The sequence below is a fragment of the Rhinoraja longicauda genome, chromosome 20 (assembly GCF_053455715.1).
Source record: "Rhinoraja longicauda isolate Sanriku21f chromosome 20, sRhiLon1.1, whole genome shotgun sequence".
In the NCBI taxonomy this organism is placed as follows: Eukaryota; Metazoa; Chordata; class Chondrichthyes; order Rajiformes; family Arhynchobatidae; genus Rhinoraja; species Rhinoraja longicauda.
In genome coordinates this window covers 20,440,231-20,452,676 of record NC_135972.1, presented here as the reverse complement: position 1 = coordinate 20,452,676, position 12,446 = coordinate 20,440,231, and the positions used below count along the sequence as shown (strand labels likewise).

At 47.6% G+C, this 12,446-nt stretch overlaps 1 protein-coding gene across 1 annotated transcript; it reads left to right on the top strand.

Moving 5' to 3' along the window:
- The first annotated feature begins 290 nt into the window (after positions 1-290).
- th2 (tyrosine hydroxylase 2) lies at positions 291-10,179 on the top strand. Its single transcript, XM_078417470.1, has 13 exons — positions 291-500; positions 1,583-1,702; positions 1,826-2,000; positions 2,607-2,695; positions 2,803-2,870; positions 3,631-3,681; positions 5,100-5,249; positions 5,362-5,493; positions 6,085-6,154; positions 7,170-7,226; positions 7,912-8,007; positions 8,566-8,699; positions 10,020-10,179. The coding sequence occupies exons 1-13, from the start codon at positions 291-293 to the stop codon at positions 10,177-10,179; spliced, it is 1,512 nt and encodes a 503-aa protein (XP_078273596.1).
- Positions 10,180-12,446: the final 2,267 nt, after the last annotated feature.

The window sequence follows — 12,446 nt, the reverse complement described above, 5'->3', positions numbered from 1 at the left end:
ACACACACTCACCACACACACTCACCACACACACTCACCACACACACACACCACACACACACACCTTCCAATCTAAACATCATCTCATTATTCACAATGACGCAATTCGGACGGGCATTTGAATCTGCCCACGCATTTAGCTAAGAAGAATGGATTGCTATGAATAACTCGCCCCTGTCCCAATAAATAGAGGCGACCCTTTGCACCCAAGCGCAGATTGATCAGGGGTCTCCTGAGATCCCCTGTGTGCACTGCTCCAACCCTGCCGCGAAGCTCTTCACATCATCTCAATGAAGACCGAGGTTGGCTCCCGGAGTCCCCCGGACAGTCTGGCCGATGATGGTGTAGGCAACAGCAGCAGCAAAAACCCCGCCACCTCGCCCGCAGACCGGCCCGACCCGCCGATCCACGAGGAACCGCCCAAGGTTCTTGCGACTTTCATTTTTACGCTTCCGAACGCCAGGAACGCTGGACTCTCCCTCGCCCTCAAACTGTTCGAGGTGAGAAGCCATCCGTGGCGGCTTCAAGTGGTTTTCTTTTCATGGAGAATGCGTCTGTTTATTTCTAAACAATAGACACCTCTGGAGAACGTGGTTCTCCTCTCGAGAACCATGAAGGGAATAGATCGAGTGAATGCACAGAGTGGGGGGAGGGGAATCAAGAACTAGAGGGCATAGGTTTAAAGTAAGAGGGAAACGATTAAGTAGGAACCCGAGGGGACAACAGAGGGTGGTGGGTATATGGAACGAGCAGCCACAGGAGGTAGTTGCGGGCAGGTAAGATTACAGCATTTAAAAAGCACTTGGACCGGTACAAAGTGCTGGAGTAATTCAGCGGGTCAGACAGCATCTCTGGAGAAAAAGGATAGTCGACGTTTCCGACCCGAAAAGTCACCTGTCCACGTTCTCCAGAGGTGCCGCTTGACCCGCTGTTACTCCAGCCCTTTGTGTCCGTCTCGAGGTGAAGAATTCGATTATCTTTGAAAGGAAGATTTATTGCAGCAACTTCCAAAGCTAATATAAAGAGACACGAGAAACTGCGGACCCTGGAATCTGAAGCAAAACACAAAGTGCTGAGGGACCTCCGTGGGTCAGGTAGTAAAGGTTTAGAAGGTTATGGGTCGAAGGCAGGGCACATGGGATTAGCTTGGTCAGCATGGATGAGTTGGGCCGAAGGGACTATTTCTGACGCTGTATGACTGAGCCCCTAAGCTGGCCTGAGTTAGAGAAGGGGGTTAGAGAAGGGAGTTAGAGAAGGGAGTCACACCCTCGTGAGTAAGCTTCCAGGGGGCTGGGAGTTTTGTGGTTTACACATGAAGCCAACAGATCTGTAGGAGACGGGATTGGCGCTCAGAAAGCTGAAGAGAAAAATCGGGTCCAACCCATAGGAAGCTGAGAAGTGACGTTTGTGAAGTATACAAAACCATGAGAGACATGGATCGTGGGCAATCTATATCACAGGGTAGGGGATTCAGAAACTCTCCCAGTTCCCCACTTACTGTTGCCAACCCCCCCCCCCCCCCCCCAGTGAATCAGTCTGAAGATGGGTCTCGACCCGAAACATGACCCATTCCTTCTCTCCTGAGATGTTGCCTGTCCCGCTGAGTTACTCCAGCATTTTGTGTCTATCTTCGATTTCAACCAGCATCTGCAGTTCTTTCCTGCACACAATGGTTAAAGGGATATGGGCCAAACACAGGCAGGTGGGGCATCTTGATCTGCATGGGCAAGTTGGGCAAGAAGTGTTTGTTTCCATGCTGTATGACTCGATGACCTTCAATTCAGGTTGGGCAGAAGAACTGACAGACCCCTGGTTTGTTTTGCAGGGGGTTGGAGCTCGGGCCTCCCACCTGGAGAGCAGAGCAGCGAGTAAGAGCAGGACCAGCTCTGAAGATCTGGACATCTTCATCAGATGTGAGCTGCCCAGTGCCGTAGTCAGCCTTCTGCTCAACTCACTGAAAAGAGTGGCCAAAAATGTCAGCACTGTCCGAGAGGAGGAAGGTGAGGATCTCTATCGCAGACTTTTGTTTGAGGGGGTGTAACAGGTCTCAATGATTCAGATCCATGATGGTGTAAGAAGGCACAGTGAATGACCATGTCCTTGTATGATCTGAGGCAAAAATGATTTTTCTAAACACCTAATACCTTTCCAAATCTAGCCTGTTTGCTTGACATGGGGATGTTAACACATTTATATAAGATGTAAACCCAGTGATATGCATATTGATTTCTCTAACTTCTGGTAACCCTTGCTTTTCCTCTCTCTCTGTCCTCCCCCCACCCTAGTTTTCCGACTAGTTTCACTGTCCTAATTAATGTTACTGATTGTATGTCTCTTTGTCGCCTCCCCCTCAGCTACAGTAACAATGAACCATTCTACATCTCCTTGAGCATCGTCTGCTTTGACCTGTCGTTTTCATACTTTACCCCTCCATATCTCGTCTCGTTTCCTCAGGCACTGTCTGAAGAAGGCTTTCGACCCGAAACGTCACCCATTCCTTCTCTCCAGAGATGCTGCCTGTCCCGCTGAGTTAGTCCAGCATTTTGTGTCTATCTTTTCATAAAAGACGTGTTCAGCTTGTTAAACACCACTCCATTTACTTCCAGTCCCCTGGTTTCCAAGAAGCAGACGAGATCTTGACCTGTGTCAACAGCTGATGACCAAGTTCGAACCCAACTTCGATCAGGACCACCCAGTGAGTTTGAATACCTACATTGAATTCCTGCATATTTTTGGAAAAGTAGCATCAGATCACAACAAGTTCAAACCAGTGGGTAATTAAGGATTCTTTTTCCTTTCAAGGGACACAATGATCCGGAGTACAGGGAACGCAGATTGCAGATCGCAAGTCTCGCACTGGGATACAAACAGTGAGCTTACTGTACCTTGCCCCATTATTCATCTTTTTAAATGGTTCACAGAATAAAATAATCATAGCCCTTATAATGTTGTTAGCATAGTTTAGACACGAAATGCTGGAGTAATTCTCTATGGAGAAAAGGAATAGGTGCCCTTTCAGGTCAGAACCCTTCGTCAGATTCTGAAGGGTATAAAGTCTGAAGGATTCCGACCCGAAACGTCACCTATTCCTTATCTCCACAGATGCCGTCTGACCCGCTGGATTACTCCAGCATCTTTGGTATAAACTAGCATCTGCATTGCCTTCATACAAATTAGTTTAGTTTAGTTTAGTTTAGTTTAGTTTAGTTTAGTTTGGTTTAGTTTAGTTTATTATGGTTACATCTACTAAGGTACAGTGAAAAGCTTTTTGTTTGCATGCTATCCAGAAAATGATTACAATCAAGCTGTCCACGGTGTACAGATACAGGATAAATGGAATAACAGTTAGTGCAAAGGATCTGAGAGGAGATTAAGAAGAGCATTGTTAGTGTGAGAAATACTGCTGTTGAAATAATGATTTAGAAGAGTGGTGCGACTGTAACGAATGATCTTGATCAATGCCGTTTTGTTATTGCCATTGCACGACGCGTTGAATTTAGAATAGCACTGGGATACAAACACTGGGCTGTGTTTGAAACTTTGTTATCAATGCATTAGAATGTCTTTGTGAAAATTAATAGCGAACAAATAAGAATTGAGAGATGATATTTGATGCATTTGTTCCAACAGAGGAGAACCAATCCCAAGGGTGGAATACACAGCAAAGGAGATAGCGATCTGGTGAGGATCTCGAATGAATCTTTGGGAAAGATTGTATGAATACACAGTCATTTACCCAGGGTAGAGGAATCAAAAACCAGAGTACATATGTTTAAGATGAGAGGGGAAAGATTTAATAAGAACCTGAGGGGCATCTTTTTTCACTCAGAAGGTGGGTATATGGAATGAGCTGCCAGAGGAGGTTGAGGCAGATACAATAACAACATTTAAAAGATATTTAAACAAGTACATGGAGAGGAACGTTTAGAAGGATATAGGCCAAAAGGTGGGACTATAGATGGGGCATATTGGTCGACAAGGGCAAGTGGGCCAAAAGGCCTGTTATAATGCCGCAAGACAAATGAGTTTTTTTAATGCAAAATCACGATGCAGCTCTATAAGTCTTTGGTTAGACTGCATTTGGGGTATTACGTATAGTTCTTATCATTCCATTACAGAAAGAACGTGGTGGCTTTGGAGGGGGTGCTGGAGGTTTACCAGAATGCTGTCTGGGTTAGCTATGAGGAAAGATGGGATAAACTTGCATTGTTGGAGGTTGAGGGAAGACGTCGGTGCCAAGTTAAACTAATCTCCACTGCAATCTTATTTTGGCCTTAATATCCTTGTGATCATGAGAGGTTACCTATAGTTGGATAACACAATGTTGTACGCTGCCCCAGCGTAAGTTGCTTTACACATAACAGCAGAGTGGCTCAGCTGTAGAGTTGCTGCCTTACAGCGCCAGAGACCCGGGTTCGATCCTGACTACGGATGCTGTCTGCACAGAGTTTGTATGTTCTCCCTGTGACTGGAAGGGTTTTCTCCGGGTGCTCCGGTTTCCTGCCACATTCCGAAGACGTGCAGGTTTGTAGGTTAATTAGCTTCTGTAAATTGTTCATGGTGTGTTGGATGTAAGTGTAAGGGTGATCAATGGTCGGCGTGGACCCTGTGGGCTGAAGGGCCTGTGTCAACACTGTATCTCTAAATGAAAGGGTTCCAACCCAAAACATCACCAATCCATGTTCTCCAGAGATGCTGCCTGACTCACTGAGTTTTTTTTAGAGACACAGCGCGGATATAGGCCCTTCGGCCCACCGAGTCCGCGTCGCCCAGCGATCCCCGCACATTAACACTATCCTACACACACTAGGGTCAATTTTTACATTTACCCAGTCAATTAACCTACATACCTGTACGCCTTTGGAGTGTGGGAGGAAACCGAAGACCTCGGAGAAAACCCACGCAGGTCACGGGGAGAACGTACAAACTCCGTACAGACGGCGCCCGTAGTCAGGATCGAACCTGAGTCTCCGGCGCTGCATTCGCTGTAAGGCAGCAACTCTACCGCTGCGCCACCGTGCTCCAGCACATAGTGTTCTTTATATAAACTTGCATCTGCAGTTCCTTGTTTCTGCCATTATGTGTGTTGACTATTCTAGGAAGGTGGTCTACTCGAAGTTGACCACTTTGTACCCAAGTCATGCCTGCACACAGTTTTTGGAATCCTTCCGGTTGCTGGAGGAGCAGTGCGGGTACCGAGCGGACAACATCCCACAGCTCCAGGACGTCTCCGCGTTCTTGCAAGGCAGGTATTGCGTGGATGGGCGGTTCAGAACCATGGGGCCTGTTGCTGGGAATCGAGCAGGTTCACCCAACAACACCGAGACCCACCGTGACGGTGTTCCTTCCTTTCCTAGACAGGACAGGCTTTCAGCTGCGACCTGTGGCCGGACTCCTCACCGCTCGAGATTTCCTGGCCAGCCTGGCGTTCAGAGTCTTTCAGTGCACACAATACATCCGCCACCCTTCATCCCCAATGCACTCCCCTGAACCGTAAGCATTTTTGTATATGTGTTGGGAATGTGTGTGTGTGTGTGTGTGTGTGTGTGTGTGTGTGAGTGAGTGTGTGTGTGTGTGTGTGTGTGTGTGTGTGTGTGTGTGTGTGAGTGTGGGTGTGTGAGGGTGTGTGTGTGAGAATGAATGTGTGAGTGAGTGCGACAGTGAGTGTGCGGCGTTAAAGCACCAGCTTTAAGGTGAGAGGGGCAAAGTTTAAAGGATACGTGCGGTACAAGTCTTTTTACGCAGTGGGTGGGGAGTGCATGGAACGCACTGCCAGGTGTGGTGGTGGAGGCAGACAAGATAATGATTTTACGGGTTTCTTTAGATAGGCACAGGGATCGGAAGGCAATGGGTCGATGTTGAATATGTGCAGGCAGATAAGAGTTGGTCTTGGTATCATGTTGAGCTCAGACATTGTGGGCCCAAGGGCCTGCTTATGTTCATATTAATCAGGTTTGGGGCATTTGTCACCCTTCAGAAGGGAATGGACAGTCAGGAGGTTCTGACAAGCCTTAATAAAATGGACAGTGTGGACACAAAATGATATTTATAATGAAGCTGACACTGTGCTTTCCTTCTTTCAAGGGACTGTTGCCATGAGTTGCTGGGCCATGTCCCCATGTTGGCAGATGCAGAATTTGCCCAGTTCTCCCAGGTAAAACTTGCAGCCATACCACTGCTCCTTCCTCTGCTCACTTAAGTGTATGTCTAAATTCCTCTTGAACAGGGCGATTTCATCTCTCATCCCAACTCCGCTGGCAGTGAGTTCCAGATTAGTTTAGTTTAGTTTCGAGATACAGCGTGGAAACAGGCCTTTTGGCCCACCGAGTCCGCACAGACGAACAATCCCCGCACACTGCCACTATCCTACACACACTTGGGACAGTTTACAATTATACCAAAGCAAATTAGCTTACAAACCTGTACGTACTAGGAGCACGGGAGGAAACCGGGACATCCCCGAGGAAACCCGCGCAGGTCACGGGAAGAACGTGCAAACTCCGTACAGTCAGTACTGGTAGTCATGTTCCAACCCGCGTCTCTGGCGCTGTGAGGCAGCAACTCTACCGTTGCACCACCGTGCCGCCCCAAATAGATGTCAGGTGTTTCAGATGTCACTGACACTCTCTGTCATGAACCTATCCCTCAGATCTCCTTTACAATTCCTTCCTATTTGTCTTGTTCCTTATTGCAGCATCTACTGTTTAGAGATACAGCATGTAAAACAAGCCCTACGGCCCTCCGAGTACACGCTGACCGTTGATCACCCATTCACACTCATTCCATGTTATCTCGCTTTCTCATCCACTCCTTACACTAGGGACAATTTACTGAAGCCAATCCCAATTTTGGAAGTGGGATGAAACCGGAGCACCCGGAGGAAACCCACGCGGTCACAGGGAGAACGTACAGACCCCACACACAGACAGCACCCGAGATCAGGATCAAAGCCGGGTATCTGGCGCTGTGAGGCAGCAGCACTACCCGCTGCGCCACTGTGCAAGTGTCATGCTGTTTTTTTTTAAATCAACACAAGTAGTCTCACTTCTCGCGAAGCAAATCAGCCTTCCTATCAATTATCGGCGACTCCCCCATTCCACTGACTCGCTCCAGTCACACAAGCTCCTGGACATTTAATGTAATGTTATTCCTTTTTCCACAACTTTTAGGAACTTGGTCTTGCATCACTTGGAGCAGCAGATGAAGATATCGAGAAACTGTCCACAGTGAGTAATTAAGACATTCATTAATGTGAATGCAAAGGCTTTTACCCAGAGTAGGGGTAGCAAGAACCAGAGGGCATAGGTTTTGGGTAAGTGGGACAAGATTTAATAGGAACCTAAGGGGCAACTTTTTCTCACAGAGGGTGGTGGGTATATGGAACGAGCTGCCGGAGTAGGCAGAAACAAGAAACTGCAAATGTTGGATTATACCAAAGATCGACACAAAGTGTTGGAACAACTCAGCATCTCTGGAGAACAAATATTAGCTGATGAATTGGGTGGGGAACCTTCTTCCAACAGAGAAGGTAATTATGGCAAGTACAATAATAACATTTAGAATCAGAGAGTCATACAGCATGGAAACAGGCCCTTCAGCCCAACTTGCTCATGCCAAACCCAGATGCACCATCTACACTAGTCCCACTTGCCCACGTTTGGCCCATATCCCTCTAAACCTTTCCTATCTATCTACCTGTCCAAATGTCTTTTAAATTAACATGTAGATAGGTACATATTTCACCAGGGTTGGGGTATCAAGAACTAGAGAGCATGAGTTTAATGTGAGAGGGGAATGATTTCAGATGGGCGTTGGAGTTGCCAAACCAGGTGGTGAGGCAGTCAGGATGCTCTCTCCATCTGTAGAAGATTTGCAACACATCAAATCTCCTCAATGTGTTTGTTTCTGCAGCTTTACTGGTTTACAATAGAGTTTGGTCTCTGTAAACAGAATGGAGATCTGAAGGCCTACGGAGCTGGTCTGCTCTCTTCATATGGGGAGCTAATGGTGAGAAAACGGCTGCACCGAGAGAAGTGTCCGACAGTGCGGCGCTCCCTCAGTAGCGCCCCTCCCACAGTGCGGCGCTCCCTCAGTACTGCCCCTCCCACAGTGCGGCGCTCCCTCAGTACTGCCCCTCCCACAGTGCGGCGCTCCCTCAGTACTGCCCCTCCCACAGTGCGGCGCTCCCTCAGTACTGCCCCTCCCACAGTGCGGCGCTCCCTCAGTACTGCCCCTCCCACAGTGCGGCACTCCCTCGGTACTGCCCCTCCCACAGTGCGGCACTCCCTCGGTACTGCCCCTCCCACAGTTCGGTGCTCCCTCAGTACTGCCCCTCCCACAGTTCGGTGCTCCCTCAGTACTGCCCCTCCCACAGTGCGGCACTCCCTCGGTACTGCCCCTCCCACAGTTCGGTGCTCCCTCACCCCCGCCCCTCCCACAGTGCGGCGCTCCCTCAGTACTGCCCCTCCCACAGTGCGGCGCTCCCTCAGTACCACTCCTCCCACAGTACGGCGCTCCCTCAGTACTGCCCAGCCACCGGGTCTCACACCGTTTCTCTGTGTACAGTTCGCACTCTCGGGGCAACCCCAATACAAAGACTTTGACCCCCAGCTCACCGCCCTCCTGAACTACCAAGACCAGACCTACCAACCGGCCTACTTTGTGGCAGAGAGTTTCGAAGATGCAAAATCCAAACTCTGGTAAGACCCCAACAAAACCCCGGCTCGCTTACCAACCCCTGGCGGTAGAACACGAGGTGGCGTGCATTGCTGTAGCGCCTGTCACATTCCAGGATACCACATGCTGCTTTACAGCCAATTAGATGGTGGAGTCACAGTTGGATCCAGCCAATCAGAATCCAGCCTAACCTGGCTAAAACACTCTGCAATCACCCTGTCTATTCCCCTCGTGATTTTATACACCTCTGTAAGATCACCCATCAGCCTCCTGCACTCCAAGAAATAAAGTCTTAGCCTGCCCAACCTTTCCCGATAGTGCAGGCCCTTGATTCCTGGCAACATCCTCGTATATCTTCTCTTCTCTGCACCCTTTCCACATTAATACCATCTTTCTTATAACAAGGTGACCAAAATAATACAATACTTTGTCTTACCAACTTTATATTCTAACTATGTGTCCTTGTTTGAATCTCTCCCAATGCTGGATACATCCCCTTAGGATCTCCTATGTGTCAATGATATCTAAACAGGAAGGGTTTAGTGGGATATGGCCAAATGTGACTCACACTCCGCTCATTCCCTCTTCCCTCTCATCAAGCAGAAGATACTAAAGCTTGAAAGTACGTACCACCAGATTTAGGAACATTGTCTCCTCCGAGACCAGACTACTGAACGGTCCTCTCATAAGGTAGACTGTGGCCCACATCTCCCACCCTACTTCATTGCGGACCTTGCACTTTTTAAAAACTCTGCACTTTCTCTGTATCTATAATAGTATAACGCTCTAACGCTATATTCTGCACTCTTGTATTTTTCTATTTGCACTACCTGGTGTACTTGTGTGTAGATTGATTGTGCACAGGTACAGTGTGATCTGACTGGATAGCTTGCAAACGAAGCTTTCCACACTATCTCCATACACAGGACAATAATAAACCAATACCAAGTTGCTTCCCCCTTGTGGTCATACAGATTTTTGGAGAACACTTTTCTCCAAGACCTTTCGGCCCACCAAGTCCACGCCGACCAGTGGTCACCTTGTACACTAACACTATCCAACACACTAGGGACAATTTCCAATTTTACCGAAACCAGTTAACTTACACACGTGTACATTTTGGGATGCTGGAGGAAACCGAAGCACCCGGAGAAACCCCACGCGGTCACACGGAGAACGTACAAACTCCGCATAGACAGCACCCATTGTCAGGATTGAACCCGGATCTCTGACACTGTGAGGCAGCAACTCTACCGATGCACCACCTAAACGTGATAATAATAAACCAAAACCAATACTACATTTCATTCTTACGTTGACCTTGCATTGTGTTTTTTGAGCAGGGCCTATGCCTCCAATATCAGGAAGCCTTTCTCACTGCGCTATCGTCCACTAACCTGTACTGTGGAGATACCCGACGGGCCAGACATGGGCAAGGATGCACCGACCCGTGGCAGGGAGGACCTCAACCAACTCTACTGCGCTCATGATAAACCTTCTTAAACAAGTTGTTCCCACAGCGGCAATGGGAAGGTCGCCATTTGTTGGACTTCGCTCCTGGTCTCCCTACTTTTTACTGGGAACTTAGCCATGCTCTTATCGAAGCCCCCAGAGATATAATGGATAGTCCAGATTCTTTATGATATCATGAATGTGTTCCCGAATGTAGAGTTTAAGCTGCTGAGATTATATCTGAGTAACTGTGACTGGGTCTAAAATGTGTATGGTTATGTGTATGTCTATGTAGTTGGAGTCATAGAGTCTTACCGCGTGGAAACAGGCCCTTTAGACCAATTTACCAGCCAACATGTGCCATCTACACTAGTCCCACCTGGTGTTTGACCTATATACCTCTAAACCTGTTCTAACCATGTACTTGTCTAAATGTTTCTTAAATGTTATGATAGTCCCTGCCTCAACTACCTCCTCCGGCAGCTCATTCTATACACCCACCAACCTAAGTGTAAAAAAAGTTACCCTTCAGTTTCCTATTAAATCATTCCCCATTCATCTTAAACCTATGTCCTTTGGTTCTCGAGGGAAAGAGAGCAAGGAGAGATATTTATTCCCCTTCCCTAATTGCCCCATCTACAGATGGTAAAGAAACCCCACCTGAAGTGCTGCAGTTAGCCCTGGTGAAGGTGCCCCCATTGAGGTGATGGGGAGGGAGATTCCCAGGCTAAGGCCCAGTGATGATAAAAGACCTGTGTTGTACATCCCAGCCGGGAGTTTACCTGAGATTGCTGCCCTTGGCAGAGGCTCACAGAATGATTAGAATAGTGAAGGCTCATTGGGTCTGGATTTGGCCCATTGGGCCCATTGAGTCTGGAATAGCATTGAGTCCATTAGCTGGTCTCACTCTTCTCTCAGACCTGCAAACGTTTCTCCCTCAGATACTTATATCCTGCCTCATAATTCGAACTGCTTCCTCTAGTTTCCAGACCACGTATTCCAGGCCAGACCAGAGGTCCGTGACTCGGAGGTCTTGTGAAGGAACACTGGAGCTGACAATATATAGATTGTAGATGGCACACGCTGTAGCCTCAAGGCACACTTGTGTGTACGTGCACACTTGTATGTGGGTGTGGGTGTGGGTGTGCGTGTGTGTGTGTGTGTGTGTGTGTGTGTGTGTGTGTGCGTGTGCATGCATGTTTGTGTGTGTGCATTTTTGTGCATATGTATGTGCATGCTTGTGTGTATGTGTGTGCACATATGTTTATGCGTGGGCATGTTTGTGTGTGCATATGTTTGTACATGTGTGCGTTTCTGTGTGTGTATCTAGGTATTTGTGCGTGTCTGTGTATGTTTGAACGTGCGTCAGCGTGTGTCTGAGTGTGAGTGTACACATGTGCTTGTCTATTTGTGTGCATGTGTGTGGAGATGCATGTGTGTGCACATGAATGTAAGCCTGTGTGTCAACATCCTTGTTCGTGTCTATACACATGTGTGTTCATGAATGTAAATATTAATTTGTCATGATTATCTGTGATAATTAGGAAGCTCGTTGATATAGGCAGCAGTCAATTGAGCAGCCATTTTATTTCGATTTTTTGGAAAATCAAAATACTGCAGGAGCTGGAAATGGAAAGTTCTTGGCCTACTGTTAAAAGTTCTTTGTTGGATATAATAGTTACAATAAATGTTAATGTGGAATAATAATGTGTGCGTTGTGTTTATTCCTGGCCCATAGTCATCAGTGCTCTGACTGGGCCACCTGGAGAAGGTGGGGAGGACCTTTCATCCTGTTGGAGATTGGGTGAAGGTTTCCCCACTGCACTGCTTGCATTCTTCCAGGTAGAGGATTCTTCCAGGTAGAGGATTCTCACACTTTGTCATACACCTTCTATCAGTGAGCCAGTTATGAATGCATACAACCAAGTGGCATTGGGCGGCACTGTGGTGCAGCGGTAGAGTTGCTGCCTTACAGCGCCAGAGACCCAGTAGAGTTGCTGCCTGTTTCAGTGTTGAATCTCTAAAGTCTAAAGTAAATTCTAAAGTCTAAGGGAAAGTCACTGTCAAACCCGTACATCTTAATCTTCTGGATCAGCCTGTCGTTGGGAACTTCTTCAAATGCCTAACTTAAATCCATGTAGACAATATTCACCCTCCCTACCCTCATCAATCTCCGATTTCAACAGCACCTTGTTCTGCTGTTGGTTGGAGCGATGTCTTGTTATCCCCACTTTTACCACAGGGTGGCAGGCATTGCTTAAACATGTTCCTGGTTCTGACTGGCAAGTCAAGCCAGTTTATTGGCATCTTTGGACTTT